At 38.0% G+C, this 19,069-nt stretch overlaps 1 protein-coding gene across 11 annotated transcripts in view; it reads left to right on the forward strand.

Moving 5' to 3' along the window:
• ESF1 (ESF1 nucleolar pre-rRNA processing protein) overlaps positions 1 to 19,069 on the forward strand; it is a 69,528-nt gene that overhangs the window by 1,373 nt on the left and 49,086 nt on the right. For all 11 annotated transcript variants that reach the window (XR_012158324.2, XR_013635623.1, XR_012158325.2 and 8 more), the window contains exons 2-9: positions 531 to 591; positions 752 to 1,457; positions 4,259 to 4,641; positions 9,512 to 9,625; positions 12,007 to 12,107; positions 13,458 to 13,610; positions 15,649 to 15,763; positions 17,863 to 17,998. Coding sequence is in view for 7 of the 11 variants with exons in the window: in XM_073339569.2 (XP_073195670.1) it covers positions 767 to 1,457; positions 4,259 to 4,641; positions 9,512 to 9,625; positions 12,007 to 12,107; positions 13,458 to 13,610; positions 15,649 to 15,763; positions 17,863 to 17,998 (1,693 nt within the window). In the remaining 4 variants the exon portion in view is untranslated. The remainder of the gene's footprint in view (positions 1 to 530; positions 592 to 751; positions 1,458 to 4,258; positions 4,642 to 9,511; positions 9,626 to 12,006; positions 12,108 to 13,457; positions 13,611 to 15,648; positions 15,764 to 17,862; positions 17,999 to 19,069) is intronic.

Genomic DNA, 19,069 nt, shown 5'->3' on the forward strand with positions numbered 1-19,069 from the left:
GGAAGCATTTTGATGCCAAGTGTTCCTCAGTGTGATTTGGTTAATCGTTGTCGTTCTCACAGTCAGAGTGAGAGCTGTAAGGGGTGGGGGGGGGGGGTTATATAGAGGGAAGCTGGTGAAAGAGAATAATTTTATAAATTTTTAATTCTAGGACGAGATCCTTACTGTGCTATATAGTACAGTTACTTCAGAGAGTGCCCTTATGCTACCTACACAACGTCTTGGTAAAGTCAGTTAAGCAGAATAGCAGTTATTTACTTCAGTGTGCTTACTGTACACAAACATTATTTTCTTTTTAAAATGTGCGGATAAGCACTTTACTTCGCACATGTAAAAAAGACTATAGCATTCTCACCTCTAAAAATAATAAATTCAAACCTAAACAATAAGAAAAAATTATTATTGCAAAAGCACAAAATTTGGCATGGTGACTTGAACAGACATAGAACCTGAAACTACTTTTAACTTTTATTATTATTATTATTTATTATTATTTTGAATTGAATTAATTTGAATTCTTTTTTAAATAGGAATTGTTTTCCTCTCATCCAGCCTTGCTTCATTCCTTCCTGACATCTAAAAAATATAGAGGTCAGTAAATATTGCGTGCTCTGTTACCTTTAATACAACATTTATATAACTTATTTTAGTAATATGCATTAAAATAAGATTTTATTTTGTTAACATTGATATTAAGCACTATATTAAGAAACAAATGGTTTATTGGTCTGTGTGTATTTTTACGTTTTAGGTTTATCAAGTTCTGATGCAAAATTGTCAAAAAATGGCATCCAAGAAGGAACTGACTAGTGATCAGCGGTTTAGCCATGTTACAAAGGACCCTAGGTTTTGGGAAATGCCAGAAAAAGACCACAAAATCAAGATTGACAAAAGATTTCGGGCTATGTTTCATGACAAGAAGTTTAAGTTGAAATATACTATTGATAAAAGAGGCCGCCCTATTAACCATAGCTCTACAGAGGATCTGAAACGGTTTTATGATCTTTCAGATTCAGACTCCGATCTTTCAGGAGTTGACACCAAAGTATTTGCTGGAAAGAAAATGAAGAAAAAAAAGTTAAAATTGAGAGGAGGAGTAGACTCTGGGAAACTGCTTGACAAACCTACTGAAGGGGAAAGCAAAATAGTTTATCAGGAAATGGGCCACAAATGTGGAGCTCCATTGAAGTCTGATGACTCCCAGAATGGACAGAAAAGCATCATGAGGATTGCCAGCTCATGTCGCTCAAAGTTGAAAAAGGAGTGTAAGAAAATTAATGTAGAAATTGATCCTACACAGGATGATAAAGGACTTGTATGGAAAGGGAAAAACAAACAAATTGTGATGAGCTCAGATTCATCTCTAAGCAAACAAGAGACTTCAAAAGCAAGTAGTACTAAATCAGTCAAGGCTCCCAAAACAAACTTTTCTTTAGAGGAAAAGAAAACTGAATCAGGTTTGTTAAATTTAAGGAATATGTTATCTTTTTTTAAAAGTATGTGTTTGTCTTTTGCAAGATCAGACAAAGTGGGTGAGGACATCTTATTGGACCGACTTGCAAGATCAGTCATTTAAACAACTAATCTAGCCATTTCTGCTTTTAAATATCTCCTCTATATGTGGAGTTTCATCTTATTGGGAGAGACTAATTTTTAAACAAGGCCAGTGGTAAAGCTGTTTCACATTTGTTAGGACAGTTTGAAAGAATAAAACGGTAAAGACATCTGTCGATACATTCACCAAGGGAATTAGGAGGAAACTTAAGGCCTGATCCTGCAAACAAAAATTGCTTTAACATGTGAGCAACTTTAATCAACATTCCTATGTGTTTACAGATTTAGGCCCTTACTTTGGGAAGAATGCTGTTTCAAAAGAGAACTGGTACAGATTATTAAGTCATTGCATTAAGAAAGGGGAAAAGCATACTTTAAAAAATATAGAAAATGTGTATGTTTCTAGAGTGTACTTAGTATTGTCAGAATAATTTTTAATTGCTGCAGTCTTATTTCAGAACTTGAAATTGATGGTGCAGTTTTTGTGTAATGTCTTATGTATGAATGTGTGTTTTCTTATTTAGGATTAAAACTATCCTGATGTTGAGACTTGAAGGAAAAATTTAAAATATTCAAAGCATTTTGGAACAGATTGCATATTGGTACTAAATAGTAAAGCAGTTAAACACTTCCTGATTCAAAAGTCTGAGATTGAAGATGTGATGTGCTTTTAGAACTTTTGGCAAAAAACATACTAGAATGAAATAACGTTCATACTGTTACTAGAAAGGGTGAGTGGGCGGGACAGTTCATTTTCACATGTTCAAACTTCGAATTATTATTGTCTTAATGAAGTAGCAATATTTTGTAACGTCTCTGTAGCCACCAAACATTTTGTGGTTATCACTGTGCTGCACTCTGTAGCCATGATGCTTCGTAATTGTAGCAGGATAGAATTCTGATTCTTCTGCTTCAGAAGCACAGGTGCCCACCCATCACCTGAGCTAAGGGAGAATCTTCTTTAGGAGTTTTCAAGTCTGATTCCCCACTCTGGCACTTTGAGTGCAGAAAGTGGGGGCCCGCAAGGCTTTTAAAAATTAATACTAGACACTCCAGGCTGGTATTAAACACCCAGAGTCACAGCGCATCTCTGACCTTGGATGGATAGATGGTGCCACCACCCAAGTGCAAAAAAACCCACCCCCTTTTGAGAACCCAGGAAGGAACACTTGGGAATTCCTTCATGTGCGGTGCCCTCATGCCCTTTCCTTCCCCTTCCCAGGAAGAGCTGAGAAAGAAAACAAAGGAAATCACCAGCTAATTAAACAACATATGTATAAATGTCGTAGGGACAAAAAAATCCAATCCTGTTCTTAAAAAAGGTAAATTTTATTAAACCAAAAAAGAAGGGAAATCCATTTGGAACGTAGGTTTTTTGCTAGATCTTAAAAGAAACAATTACAAAAATTAAGCGTCAAGATTAAGCATCAAGCATCAGCTCTTTTGAAGTTCAGCTTAAAGATTACAAGCAAAACAAAAGCATCTGGGGTTACCACAGAGGAGTCCACAAGCCAATAAGAAATAAAATATATAACCCTAATAGTGTCTTCCTAGACATTCCCTGATTACTTACATATTTGGGGTTTCAGCAAAATAGGGTTGAGGTATGATTTGATTTTTTCATACCTGGTTTTAAAGCTGCTCACAGCATAACTGCTGCCCTGCTCCCCTCTTTACTGGAGAACAACAGACACAAAGGGAAAGCTATTTTTCCAATTTTAAAAAGTTCTAGTCCTCCCATTGGCTCTTTTGGTCAGGTGCCTACTCACTTCCCTTTACCTGTGGACTTGTTAACCCTTTACAGGTAAGCAAATAGAGAACAGCTACTAACCGGGGTTTTATAGCTAGCTGGCTGGGTGATCATAAAAGGGAGCTACCTCCCCTCTCCTTCTCCTTAATTTATCACAGGAGTACTGGGCCTTTGAGACACAGTTCGAAAATTCTGGTTCTCTTCAAATGGGGAAAGATACAACTACATCTCAGTTAGTTTAGTACAGAATCTCAGAATCCTGTTTTATCATAACTTTAACATAATTTTTGTGATTCTCCCCAGAGATACCTTGCCCTTGTCTATGTCTGCTGTGGATCAGCTCCCTGAGTTCACCAGCCTCTGGCAACACAAGCACTGCCTTCCAGGTCTCTCAGGCTGCATTCTCTCTGTGCGGGTTGAGATAGTACACATTAAGCCCCAAGTCCTTGGGGTGTTCCCTGCAATGTCCAGCTTCTTATCTACAGAACACTCAGAGAATTACCAGGCATAGACAGTTTAAGACATTGTGGCATTCTTTGGTGAACCACAAAGTATATACCAGAATCAGGAGATTTCTGGAGCCCCTTGTCAGTTGTCATTAAGAGTGTCTTGGGTCACAATATTTCTGTTTAATTCATTGTTCAAATTTAATGAATTGGAGTGTTGAAATCCAAGTGACTCCATCTGCAATGACTCAGTCTTTTGGGGTATTCTTTTCCTCTTTTGCCTGATGTAGCCTCTCCAGGTGTCAGATTTTTATTTATTTATATATACAATATAGCTATATAAAAGTATATTTTTTTTAAAAAAGAAACAATCATAACTTAGTAATGACTTAGACTGTAAGCTTCTTGCAACAGGCACCAAGTTATCGTTTTCTACATAAAGCACCGTACACATTATCGAACAGCATACACATATAAATAATATTAAATTTGATATTAACCTTTTCAGTGAATAAAGCTGCTATTGCATATGAACAAAGCAACATCAACAAAAGCCAGTTAGATGAAATTTCTAAAAATGAAGACTGCTTTGATTGTGCCATATCCAAAGATGGTGGAGAAACAGGAGGGGAAGAGGAGTCGGAAGATGGTGGAGAAACAGGAGGGGAAGAGGAGTCGGAAGATGGTGGAGAAACAGGAGGGGAAGATAGTGATGGTGATTCAGAAGAAGATGAAAGTGACAGTGGGCCTGATCTGGCTAGGGGGAAAGGAAATATTGAAACCAGTTCTGAAGATGAAGAGGAAGATGATATGTCTGAAATATTTCCAAAGGAACCAGAGATTGAGCATGCCTGGAGAGAACTGCATACGGATGCTCCTCGTGCAGATGAGGTAAGGTTTTGGAATAGTCAGTGATTCTATAGTATACAGCATAGACTAAATAGAGGATATTTCTGAGTGAAAAAATTGTTATAAAGTAACTGTAACTGATGGATCAAATGAGCAGAGTGGCAAAATTTTTGTAGCTAATTACTAAAGCTATCAAGCAATTAAATTAATCGCTATTCATCGCACTATTAAATAATAGAATACCATTTTTATTTAAATATTTTTGGCTGTGTTCTGCATTTTCAAGTTTCAGAGTAGCAGCTGTTTTAGTCTGTGTCCGCAAAAAGAAAAGGAGTACTTGTGGCACCTTAGAGGCTAAGAATTTTATTTGAGCATAAGCTTTCGTGATCTACAGCTCACTTCGTTGCATCTGATGAAGTGAGCTGTAGCTCACGAAAGCTTATGCTCAGATAAATTTGTTAGTCTCTAGGGTGCCACAAGTACTCCTTTTCTTTCTACATTTTCAAGTATATTGATTTCAATTACAACACAGAACACAAAGTATACAGTGCTCACTATATTACTATTTTTGATTACAAATATTTGCACTGTAAAAAGATGAAAAAATAGTATTTCCATTCACCTCATACAAATACTATAGTGCAATCTCTTTATCATGAAAGTTGAACTTACAAATGTAGGTTTTTTAATTTTTTATTTTACATAACACTACTAAAAATATAATGTAAATCTTTAGAGCCTAGAAGTCCACTCAATCCTTGCTGTGGATATGGAAAGATTTTTACCTCCGGATTTTGGCATGCAGTAGGGGAATGAATTGTGCAAGAAGCTTCTCCCCTCCCGCCCTCCCCCTCTCCCTGGCTGCTTCTGGGTTAGCCTTTATTATTAGGACTGTCAAGTGATTAAAAAAATTAATCATGATTAAAAAGATTAATAGAATACCATTTATTTAAATATTTTTGGATTTTTTTACACTTTCAAGTATATTGATTTCAGTTACCACACAGAATACAAAATTTACAGTGCTTGCTTTATATTTTATTACAAATATTTGCACAGTAAAAAACAAAAGAAATAGTATTTTTCGGTTCACCTAATGCAAATAATGTAGTGCAATCTCTTTATCATGAAAATTGAACTTACAAATGTAGAATTATGTACAAAAACTAACTACACTCAAAAACAAAACAGTGTAAAACTTTAGAGCCTACAAGTCCACTCAGCCCTACTTCTTGTTCAGCCAATTGCTCAGACAAACAAGTTTGTTTACATTTGCAGGAGATAATGCTGCTTACTTCTTGTTTACAATGTCACCTGAAAGTGAGAAAAAAGTGTTTGCATGACACTGTTGTTGTAGCTGGCGTTGCAAGATATTTACGTGCCTGATGCGCTAAAGATTCATATGTCCCTTCATGCTTCAACCACCATTCCAGAGGACATGTGTCCATGCCGATGATGGGCTGTGCTCGATAATGATCCAAAACAGTGTGGACCGACGCATACTCATTTTCATTATCTGAGTCGGATGCCACCAGCAGAAGGTTGATTTACTTTTTTGTTGTTTCAGTTCTGTAGTTTCCGCATCAGAGTGTTGCTCTTCTAAGACTTCTGAAAGCATGCACCACACTTTGTCCCTCTCAGATTTTGGAAGGTACTTTAGATTTTTAAACCTTTTTAGTGTTTGACAAATCTGCAGTGAAAGTGTTTTTAAAATGAACAACGTGTGCTGGGTCATCATCCGAGATTGCTATAACATGAAACATATGGCAGAATACAAGTAAAACAGAGCAAGAGGCATATAATTCTCCCCCAAAGAGTTCAGTCCCAAATTTAATTAACACTTTTTTTTCCCCGAGCATCGTCAGCATGGAAGCATGTCCTCTGGAATGGTGGCCGAAGCATGAAGGGGGATATGAATGTTTAGCATATCTGGCACGTACATACCTTGCAATGCCAGCTACAGTAGTGCCATGTGAACGCCTGTTCTCACTTTCAGGTGACATTGTAAATAAGAAGCAGGCAGCATTACGTCCCGTAAATGTAAACAAACTTGTTTTTCTTAGCGATTGGCTGAACAAGAAGTAGGACTGAGTGGACTTGTAGGCTCTAAAGTTTTACGTTGTTTTGTTTTTGAGTGCAATTATGTAACAAAAAACCCTACATTTGTAAGTTGCCCTTTCAGGATAGAGATTGCACTACCATACTTGTGTGAGGTGAACTGAAAAATACTAGTCCTTTTATCGTTTTTACAGTGCAGATATTTCTAATTAAAAATAATATAAAGTGAGCACTGTACACTTTGTATTGTGTTGTAATTAAAATCAAACATCCAAAAATATTTAATAAATTGGTATTCTGTTTCTTTACAATGCAATTAAAAATGCAATTAATTGCAACTAATTTTTTTGTTAATCGCATGAGTTAACTGCGATTAATCGACAGCCCTGTTTATTATTTAGTGTGTATAAATATTTATAAATAGTGTATAAATATTATTATTTAAATTATTTCATTATTTATTTAGAGGAGTGTTGGCTTATTGAAGGGGTAAGATTTTTTTTTGTCTTGGAAAATCAGTATTCTAGAGATGGGAGGGGTGTGAGTTGTGCAGGAGAAGGGTGAATTCTTGATGCTGCTCCTGTTGTATTGAGTTTCTGAGCTCCCCAGGCGTGCCTCTTGTCCAAAGAGGAAGAGAGTTTGATCTTAGAAATCTGCATTCAGTGGGCGGGGGGAGGGGGAAGCAATGACTTGTGCAGGAGAAGTGTCCGGGAGGACAAGGGGTTACAGGGGTGGGGGAGCAGGCAGTGACTTGTGCAGGAGGAGCGTGAGGGAGGTATCTCGCCGCTGCCTCTGGAAGCGTGGTTTCTGGTACTGAACTCTCCAGGCTCTCCTTTTATTGAGCAAGGTGGGCACCTTTCAGCTGAGCGAGCCCTTGTTTGCAAGAGTGAGTGGATTTTACCTCGGGACGGGACGGGGCAGCAGGGGAGGAGAGGCTGATGCAGGGAGGCTGAACTCGCCAAGCTCCTCTTCTCTATGGGGTTCCCCTGGAGTGAGGGGCTGGCCAGGGGCACTGGGGCACAGTGTGGTGGTGGGTTCAGTCCCCAGCGCAAGGGGCATGCTGAGGGTGGCGCAGGGTCAGTCCCTGGATTGAGGGGCATGGTGGGGGTGGGGGTCAGTTCCCAGAGTGAGGGGCTAGCAGAGGCATTGGAGTATGGTGTGGGACTGAGGGGCGGGGTTGGTCCCCAGAGCGAGGAGGCGGCCAGGGGTGTTGGGGCATGGGGCGGGGCTGGCATTGGGGTATGGCAGGGTCAGGATCCCTTCCTCTCTGCCAGAACTGGGATAGGAGCCACTTTTCTCCCCTCTCCTCCCCGCTGTCTGGAGGTGGATTGGTCCCTCCACAGGTCCCTGTCAGGTCAGGTCCCTCCACAGCTGATGCTTCCCTCCCTGCCCAGATGTACGTGATTAACACCATTAAAAAAATTAACATGTTAATTTTGTTTTCAGTTAATCATGGGCATTAACTGAGATTAATTGACAGCCCTGCTAATTACTTATTAGTTCGTAGTATTCCTTTGTTTGAAACAATTAGACATGTTGGCTGCCTAAGAGTGAGCAATGTAGTGCTAATGTGAGATACATCAGTTCAGTTCATTTCTGCGTCTCTCAATGGTAGTGCTCTTGGTCCTTTGTTGGAAGGAGTATTTCATGTTGTTCGATTATGACCTCTGAAGCTTATTTAGACAGAGTTTAAAACTTCGTTCACCATTAGTGTGCTGAAAGTTTTCTCTGGTAAGTGTGTCGGGGGGGTCTACTCTAGGCCAGTGGTTCTCAACCGTAGGCACATGTACCCCTGTGGGTACACAGAGGTCTTCCAGGGGGTACATCAACTCATTCAGATGTTTGCTTAGTTTTCATAAAAAGCGTTAGTGAGGTCAGTACAAATTAAAATTTCATACCGACAATGACTTGTTTATGCTGCTCTATATACTATATACTGAAATGTAAGTACAATATTTATATTCCAATTGATTTATTATATAATTATATGGTAAAAATGAGAAAGTTAGCAATTTTTCAATCAGTGTGCTGTGACACTTCTGTATTTTTATGTCTGATCGTGTAAGCAAGTAGTTTTTAAGGGAGGTGTAATGTGGGGGTAAGTGAGACAAATCAGACTCCTGAAAGGGGAACAGTAATCTGGAAAGGTTGAGAGCCGCTGTTGTGGGCCATTTATCAGATTTTAAGGTTTTCATTTTTAAAAAGTTATGGTTCCAAAGGTAGCCTTTCAAGTTTGTTTTGTAATGTTGTCTGTCATCAAATGCAGACAGACATCCCTGGTGCCTCTGCTGCTGATCAAACTGGAAATCATGCTTCCTGTAATGGTGCTGAAAACAGTCTTGTCCCTTCTGTGCTAGCAGTTAAACTTTTTTCCAACATTGCTTCAGGGGGACCTGTTGCTGTCAGCTCTTGTCAGGAAGGGATCTATTTCCTTTTAGGTCTGCAGAAGTTCCCTGGGGAAATGAAAGGTCACATTTTCAATTTGCAAAATTAAAAGCTTTAGAGCTGTGGGTAAGAAGCAGTAGAAGCCGTCTGTAGTTCTGTTGTCAGAAACAGTAGATGCATTCTAGGAAAGTGAAAGGCCATCATAGAGCACATTGTATGTTTGAAAAATAGTAAAGCCCGTTTATTGAACATTTCTGTTTGCTCTGTAGTAACTGCTTAAGAACCATGGACGTGTCAGTGATATCAGGTGTTGTGGGAGATGTCATTCTTATGTTTTTCTGTAAAGTTCAACACAGTGTGACTTCATCAAGGGACAGTAACTGGAAAATAAGACGTTTCCTCTCAGCAATCAGCACCCAAAAATCTTATTACAATTAATATATTTTTGCCTTCTTCTTCTTCAATGTAGATAACAAGTAGATTGGCAGTTTGCAACATGGACTGGGATAGGCTGAAGGCTAAAGACCTACTGGCTCTGTTTAATTCTTTCATATCTAAAGGGGGTGTTATATTTTCTGTAAAGGTAAGAACTATTTGAAAATAAAAATAAAAGTGAATTTTGATTCCAGCAAGTTGCTTTTCTTTTCCATTCGTTTCTCCTCTCCCTATTCAATTGATTTGTATTGGTCCTTTATAAAATAAACATAGGCTATAGCTCCACACTCTCCCTTCCATTGGTGGGTGTTCGTGTGGGATGATAAGCTGACACAGCTTAATTTTTATTTGTGACATTGGTCTCAGTCCTGTTACCACTGAATTTAGTGACAACATTTCCATTGACACTAATAGGAGTAGAAATCCTATGTGCAAAAGTAGCATAAAGTTCAAATGCTTAATTTTCCTTAGTTCATACAGTAGATTCTCTAAAATTCTATCCCGTGTTATAGGTGAGGCTGGTCGCACCATCTAAAATCTTGGCTGCCTAATGCTTCTCATTATAAGATCCTGCTTTCAGTTACTTGTAACTTTGCCAAACTTAATCCATTTGAGTTGAAACTTTTTGTGCTGGGTGTCTACCTCAGGCTGACCTTTTTTGGAAAATTTCAGCCAAAATGGTTTGGCCATTTCTGAGAATGAGGCTAGGAAAAAATATGTTTTGCCCTTGTTAAAAAGAACAAAGTGAAGGTTCTGGGGGAGGGGAAAATGCGATCATATAATTAGACAATCACAATGCATATACACAGGCAACCTTAATTTTGGCATTTCCTGACTTTTGAGTGCTTGACTTTGTTTTTAATGTAGTTTTGTATGTAATATACAGAAACAGAGCAGTATTGTCACTAAATGAGTAATTTATACTACAAAAACTGTGTGTGTGTGTGTGTGTGTGTGTGTGTAGCACTGTAGCTCTAACTTTGCATTTTAAGTAAACTACAAATCTGGTTCACCTGAAAATGCACAGCCAGGGTGGATGTGCAAGTTTTCTCCCAATTCTAGTTGTAGATTTCTTATGAGGGAAATAATATTTCTGCAACATCACCAGTATTTATAACTAACCCCAGTAACTCTGTTCAGGCTTTTTACTGTGAAATAGTGTATTGTTTTCTGATACATAGGAATAGTGTCTCTGGCATTCAATCTACTACTAAAAATAAATGTTTTTGTCACAAACTTTCAGTTACAATTGAATTGATTCCATTTTTTCAAAACACAATTATTCATGTAACATTGCATTGACTAGTCATTGCGTAAAGATATTTTTTCATAACCATGAAAAATCTATTAAGTTACCCTGAACCAGAAGATTGATGTTACAAGGTTGTGTGAGTGAAATAGCTACAGTGTTTAAAGATTGCTTTCATCTGAGCATTTACTACATAAAATCCATTACATTAATTCCTCTTGGGGAGTATTTCCTGGAGTAGAAATATATGTAATAAGAGGTTGGGTTTAGAGTGCTGAAAGTTAGGCGGTCTGAGCAGCTTTGGTCTTCTGTATTTTGTTTGGTTTTGTGATAGTGTAAGGGTTGTTTGTGTTCTTTGTTTAGGGTTTTTACACTCTCCCTACCAAATGCATTTGATGATTGCTACCAAAAGAATTGGCAAAGTTGTACTATTCTTTACATAATAAATTGAATGAGACAAATTAATTGGGCACTTAATGCTCTCTCATCTAAACGTCCCATAATCTAAGCACTCTTCTGTCTTACTTTTTGTTCCTATTGAGTACTGTAAATGATGGATTATAGAGAAGTATCTTTCTGATTTTTTTAAGCATGATTACTTTGTATTCTGTTCCACTGCTTCTGTTTAGTCAGTTTCGCTTTTTTTTTTTTTTGTATGGGTCTTTAACACAGAGAAAAAGAAGAGCAGAAAACAAACATAACTCCAATCCTGCAACCTGAGCTGCATGGTTAGACCCCTGAACCTGAGTGGAGTCTGATCGATTTCTGTGTAAGGTTCTGTAGGAGGGTATAAAGTCTTGCCTGAATGGATCAGCTCGCAGGATCAGGGCCTTAGACAGTAAAACAGTGAAAACTAGCAGGGGAATTGAGCTCAAGTATAGTAATTCAATAGTTTCATTGTTTGTTTTTTTCTTTTTTTGGCAATTGATTCCAAATTGATTGTGTCACTTCAATTATTTGATCGCTGTACATTAATTCTGTAATCACAAGTTAATGTTATGTATTAGTACGTCAATTTAATTTGAACACACTTATATAGTTGCTTACCTTTATTCCTACAAGTAGTCATATTGAAGTCACTGAAACTACTTGTATGCTTAATTTTTAAGCAGATGTGTAAGTGTTTGCAGGATTGGATCCTTTAATGTTTTCTCACTTGGAAAAAAAAAAAAAGTGATCCTCCGAACTCCTGGCTTGATTTTTTTTTTTTTTTCTTTTGGATGCTGTACACTGCATCTGTGCAATTGGCTTATAACCTTTTTTGTTTGGTATATTCGTAGATTTATCCTTCAGAGTTTGGAAAGCAGAGATTGAAAGAGGAGGAGCTGCAAGGACCTGTAGAACTATTAAGTCTTCCAGAGGATGCCACAGAGAAAGACTGGTATTAATTTAAACTACAAATGGTTGATAGTAGCAGGCCTCATTTGCAAATACCATGCTCTTAATACATTTTTAACATTATTATGGAAGTCTTATATTTTATCCTTTTTTTTTTTTTTAATGCTTTCGGGTTTTTCAGAGGGTGTTTTTAATTGAATCTGAGTCATCATCACATCATATACTTGAATAAATTTGTTGGGACATAAAACTTAAGGCCCCAGTTGTGTAAATTGTTCCATGCAGGCTGTGGGAATCCACCTGGATGCAGAGGTTCATCTGCATGGATCAGCTTGCAGCATTTGAGTGTAGCTTGCTAAAACTTAAATCTACCTTTTAACCTTTACATGCTAGCTCAAAGTAAGAAATGATCAAAAAGACTGTTTTGACATGTTTCCACCTTGAGGACTTAGCTTCTAACAGAAAACATTCAGCATCTCACAGAGCGATACCTTAGTATTTAATAAAGTGCAATATTTTTTTAGCCACTTAGCAAATAGCTAAGAAGTTTCTGTGGTGAAGACAGTTTTTGTAAATAACACCATAAAATTTTAATTACTTTAAAAATTAAATAGTTTTTCAGACATTGTGCATGTCTATATCTTAGATAGGGATTAGTTTATACAAATAGCTCATTTTGAGTAAAAGACATGGGAAAATGTAGTGGGACTGTGTGTTATTTTTCACCACTAGATGGTGATATCCCATACCAATGAGTAAAATCATAATTGACTGAGTTACAGAAATGGGATACAATTAAACTGAAAATGCAGAAAGTGCATTTATTTATGAACTGGAGAATTTTCCCAGGTTAACAACTTTAAACTCATATTTAATAGTGGTAAAATGGTCATATTTAAACTTAGTTAAATTAAACATACTTAACCATTGTTAAACTCATATTTAACAATGGTAAAATGGTCATAATGGTAACAGAAGAGAAAACCTGGAATAGTTAATGCACAGCATACTTCTCTAAAACTTGATTCTTAAGCAAGCACAAGGCAAGACTTTTTTGCTGCCAAAATTTGTACCTACGTTATCAAGAAGAGGCTTAGTCCTATCACATGTTTACTAATCAGCATTAAGGAAAATGTTTCTTCAACACACTATCCTGATTGTGGCATCTATGGAATGGCATCCATGTAGTTAAACCTTTATGCTTATCTGTTCAGAGTCCCATAGAAGTTGGTGGGACTCTGTGTAGCATAAGATCTGATCTTTTTGCAAAGTCAGGCCCATGTGTTGGTAATATATGGTTTTAAGAAGTTAAGTTTGAAAAGTATTTCTGAAGTTGCAACTTTGTGTCATTGTTTTAACAAAAGTTATTTGGATGTTGTCTTCACTTTTGTAGTATTTATATGGAAAAACTGAGGGATTATCAGTTCAAACGACTGAAATACTTCTATGCAGTGGTAGAATGTGATTCTCCTGAAACAGCCAATAAAATTTATGAGGAGTGTGATGGACTGGAATTTGAAAGTAGCTGTTCTTTTGTAGATCTCAGGTAAAGCAAATGGCGTTCGTGTTTTTTTTAACAAAAATTTAAAGCAAGTTTAAAAAATTGGAAATAAACTGAATCATTCTTCTATCAAACTTAGCAAAACTGTATAGTACCTTGGAAATAAAACATGCATTTTGGTTATATCTGGCTTTGTCAGAAAAAGCAAAAATCCCACCTTAAAGAGACTGTTTTTAAAAGGGGTTCAAGATACAAATATTACTACAGCTGCTTTTTCAGTCATCTTCTACAGTCAAGTAAAGCAATAGGATGCTAATAGAAAAACACTGTAACTGTCTTATGTTTGGTTTGCTTCCTTCACCTGAGGCACGAGATGAACTGGTTCCTTTATTACAGTTGGTTCAATGAATAGCAAATGTATAGCTGCTATTGTTTTCAGGCTGTGCATCTTTGTTCTCAGGCTTTATGATTCAAAGTCAAAGCTTGATCACTTCAAACCTCATATTTTTAAGAAGGCAGGAGGCTAAACTACAGTCCTACTTTGTCACCAGACTATTCCTTTGTTTGCACAGGGAAGAATTCTGTTGTGCCATCGTCAATAAAAATCATCTCTGTTAGATCCCAGTGTTGTTGAGGGCTTAATTGCACGTGATGGAAAAAAGCGAAGGTGTATTACCTCATAGACACGAGGTGTTGTATTTCAAAGGAAATGACTTAGACATATACTTTTTGTGTTCCTGTTAATGAAACTTTCACATCCTAGAAAGATCTTGTCTTACAGCACAGGAACCTTTTTGAGACTCCCCAGAGCCTGCCTTTCTTTTCTGCTTAACGTATTAAATTAGAAAAGTAGATGTTTTTGGAGATGGACTGGGTAGCTTTCATCGTTAGGCAGTTCCATTTCAAGGGACATAATCTACTTGAACCCTACTCAGTTTTTTAAAATGAGGTTAAATAGTTTCAGGCATTAAAAATACACATGAGATCCCACAGCTAATAGTTATGACTTTACAATCATATTTTCTATTTTTAAACAATGTTTCTCCTTATTGACCTACACAACATGGGAAACAACAAAATTGTCTTTACACCAAGTTCAGTCAAATGCACGAAGTTGGCTAACTGAAAGGGGGAAAATATTCTCTAGATATAAGCATTGTGTAAAAATAGTATATAAACAATTTTCAGACCGCTTTCTGATTTTTTTAAGATAATATCTCTTTAGGATTTCACAGCTTTATATTGACTTCCACTTGTCTTCAAAATTGCTTTATTTTTCTTTCCTAATTTGTGACAATACTGAAAATAATCAGAACTGTTTTAGTAGATCTATCCTGAAAGAGCAGATAGGGCTTAGAAAAGTAAGGTTAGTTCTTATAAAGGTGTTTTCCTCTCGTCTCAAAAATGCTGTGGTCAGAATATGAGAATTAAGAAGTAAAGTTGAGAGATTGTCTCCTTAAACGTTATGTTGTACATATTCTGTGTCTTGATCTTCCAGGAAACACATAAATATGTTCAGTGATAGATTTAGGGTTATTTTAATAATCCCACTCATACTTGATATTTTTAACTGGTTCACTTCCATTTTTTAATCAGTTGTTTGCCCATGTAGGTATTCCTGGCCCCCCCACCCCCCAAAAAAAATGCATCCTAAGGTCTCTAATCTATCCTGTTTTAATGATTTATAGTTTACTTACAAATCATACCTGTTGGAAGCATTCCATGCCTATGCTGGCCGTATGCAAAGCACTACATTTTAAAAATTCAGAGTAATCAATTTAACTTAAATTGTAATTCTTTTCAAAAATTAATTTGACTTACCTTTTTCACAATATTTTATAAAATACGGAGGATGTAGAAATTGAATGTACAGTGCAAACCGCAAATATTAACTTGTCTGATATGGTTTTTATCCTTTTCCTGAATGTTGCTCTCTTTGGGCTTATCCACTTCTTATCCTAGCAGATTCTTCTATATTAATGTGCACGGTTTTAATTAGAGAGAAGCTGAGCCTATAACTATTTGTTCTTTTGAAACATCACAATATGTGTTTGAATAACAAGACATCTTCTTTCCCTTTAAGATTTATTCCAGATGATGTTACATTTGATGATGAGCCAAAGGACATAGCCTCTGAAGTGGATGGAGCTGCATATAAACCAAAGTACTTCACATCTGCTGCTATGGGAACATCAAAGGTATCTTAACAGTGTTTTTGTAACCCTTCGTAATTTGTTGAGCTTCGCTTTTCTTGGTTTATATAAGATATGTAAATAATAGATTGGTGGCATTGGTGATAATGGAGAAAGGATCCCTGCATATACTCAGGATTGTGGAGATGTACACATCAAATAGATATTATATGTCAGGAGTCAGCAACCTATGGCATGGTGTGCCAGATTTTAATGGCACGCTGCTGCTTGCCAGACCCGGGCAGACAGCAGCGTGCCACTAAAAATCCTGCCTGGCCCGGCCCGCTCTTTTCCACTCCCCGCCCACCATGCTCTCCTTGCAGGGCAGGCAAGCTTGCCCCTTCCCCCACCTCTTTCCCCAGCATGTGGGGTTCCTGCCCCTCTTCCTCTCCCTCTCTGCAGCTAATCAGCTGATGGCCCTTGTTATGGAGGAGGAGAGGAAAAAGCGGAGCCGCAGCGCACCTCTCTGCTCCGGGGACCTTAGAGAAGAAGGGTGGAATCAGGGCATATCCCCTCTAGCCCCCTGCCTTGAGCTGCTCAGGGCAGGGGGCTGGGAGCACCCCCATGACCCCAGCCCTCTGCCCTGACCCCTGCACCCCCCTCACACGCTCCCAGCCCTCTGCCCTGACCTCTGCACCCCTGCCCCACAACCCCAGCCTTGACTCTTGCACCCCCCACATTCCCACTCCCACCCTGAGCACCAAATGGGAGCTCCTGCACCCCACCTCCCCATTCCCACCTGCACCCCTCGCACCAAATGGGAGCTGCCCAGGTAAACGCTCCACACCCAAACCTCCTGCCCCAACCCTGAGCCCCCTCCCTCATTCTAGCTCCTGGCCAGATCCTGCACCCCAACCCTCAGCCAGCTCCTTCACTCCCAGCCCTGTTCTCAGCACACTCCCACCCTCATCTCAGTGCAGAGATAGGAAGAGAATGGCTAGAACCAGGGAGAAGGTAGGTACCCACTCTGTGTTGGCAGGCCGGGATCCCAGACCGGGAGCCGGGACCCTAGCTGTCAGGAGCTGGCAGACGGAACCCCAGAGCAGCAACGGGCTGAGCCGCTCAGCCCACTGCCAGTCTGGGGTCCTGGCCGCCAACCCCGTTCAGACCACTACTGGTCTGGGGTTCTGGCTGCCAGCCCCTTGCCAGCCGGGGTCCCGGCTGCAGGCCCCGCTCAGCCCATTGCCGGCCTAAGTGAACGGAACCCCAGGCCGGCAACGGGCTGAGCGGGCCGGTGGTGTAAGATCAGCATTTTAATTTAATTTTAAATTAAGCTTCTTAAACATTTTGAAAACCTTGTTTACATACGACAATAGTTTAGTTAATATATAGACTTTTATAGAGCGAGAGACCTTCTAAAAAACGTTAAAATGTATTATTGGCATGCGAAACCTTAAATTAAAGTGAATAAATGAAGACTCGGCACACCACTAAAAGGTTGCCTACCTCTGTTTGTATGTGTATGTTACCGAGGCATAGATTGTGACTATAGTTAAGACTGAGTTTCACGCTTTAAACGGATTCAACCTCATTGTTATAAATGAACAGTAGTGTTTATCATCCTTAAATTTACCCCACTTTCAGTTTGAATATAGAATGAAATTTGATTATTTAAAAGAAAATATTAATTGGACTGACGTGTATTTTAAGAAATATAGCACCGCTTCTTGCCTGTTTTATCACAAATGATCTTATTAATGCAATAGCAGACTCTTCAGACTTTTTCCAGATAGCTAAAACTCATTGAAATTTTGGGCATATAGGGAACACTAGAAGAAACTAAATACTATGCATAGGGTACATTAGATGAAAATATGTTGTAATTAAGTTATTAATGATTGTTTATATCTACTTGATTTTTATGGAGATGCTTGGTAGCAGCTCCTTAATTAAGACTGGTTCTTAAATGCATAAAATCCTGTTACCAAAAAGTCAGTTGCCTTTTGAAATGAAATGTCAGTGATACCCTTTGATTTTTTTTTTTTTCTTTGTAGTCTGTTTGTGTTTTCTCTTGTTAAACTTGCAATAGGAAGTATTACAAACTGCACTCTGGGCAAAAACTTAAACTTTAACTTTTACATTTTATATGTCTTTTTTTCCTAAAGGTAGATATCACATGGGATGAGACAGATCATGAAAGAGTAACTTCGCTACACAGAAACTTTAAAAAAGATGAACTTCTTGACATGGATTTTCAAGCTTATTTGGCCTCATCTAGTGAAGAAGAGGAAGAGCAACAAGGTACTTATAATTCATATGCAGTGTTTGCTTAAGTTATGAGCAACACAATTCAAGAGCATACAGTTTGTAGGTTAGTAATAAACTCCAGATATGTTTTAAAAACTATTTTACTGATTTAAACTTTCTTTTTCTTAAATATGATTGATGAGGGACAGTATTTTGTCCATAGTAAAGGTTGTAATAGTCAGGAACCATTATGGAGAGAGTATATTCCCTTCAAAATTAAAGGTGACTGTTAAAGGGCAATAAATGGAGTTGGGCCCTTTTTTGTTTGTGGTATGTAAAGAAGTCCCGAAAGTTTGGTTTTTTACATTTAGCTCTATTCTACATTGGGAACTTCTGTGGTGACTGGAGAGCTAGTGAAATGGTGACAAAGCTAGAGCAAAGGGAATGGAAGCTGTACATTTGAGAGGGGAAACATTTTTCGGTGTACCGTTCAAACTGGGTTTTTTTGTTTGGTTTTTGTAACTGCCTGGTTAAGGTCAAAGACTAGTGAGCATTGGTATAAAGGAAGCCTTTGTTTAAATATTCCATATCCTTGGTCCTTCAATTAGGGTATGGTGTGACAGCTCATAGTAAACATCTGGAGATATCAAGAGGTCCTCCAGCAAATCAGGGAAGATGAAACTTTTGACATTCCTGTTAATAAGAAAACACACACACACACAGACACAAGCCATCCTTTAAGTTGTTTGTAGATCATGTTTAAGGATACAGTCATGAGCTATTATAAAGGCCTATTTTAACACCTCCCACCCTTATAGCTTTGGCTAACAAAATTGGTTTGGCCACGCAATTGCCATTTACACTGAAGGCTAAGGAGAATTTTTCTGTAATGTTTGAGGAGAATTAGTCAAACTGCTTTTAGTTATAGGTCTTAAAAATTTAGTCCTGAAATTTTGTTTCTACCTAACATTTCATTCTATACTGTGAGCTTAAAAGCAGCTTTTCCTTTCTGCACAATTAACTGTTTCTATACGGTTAAAACTCCTCTAACTCATGTATGAACTGTAATTGAAGAAACTATTCTACCAATTGTAGTATTGTTACACAATTGTTTATTGGTTATAC

This window comes from Lepidochelys kempii, chromosome 3, assembly GCF_965140285.1.
Source record: "Lepidochelys kempii isolate rLepKem1 chromosome 3, rLepKem1.hap1, whole genome shotgun sequence".
In the NCBI taxonomy this organism is placed as follows: Eukaryota; Metazoa; Chordata; order Testudines; family Cheloniidae; genus Lepidochelys; species Lepidochelys kempii.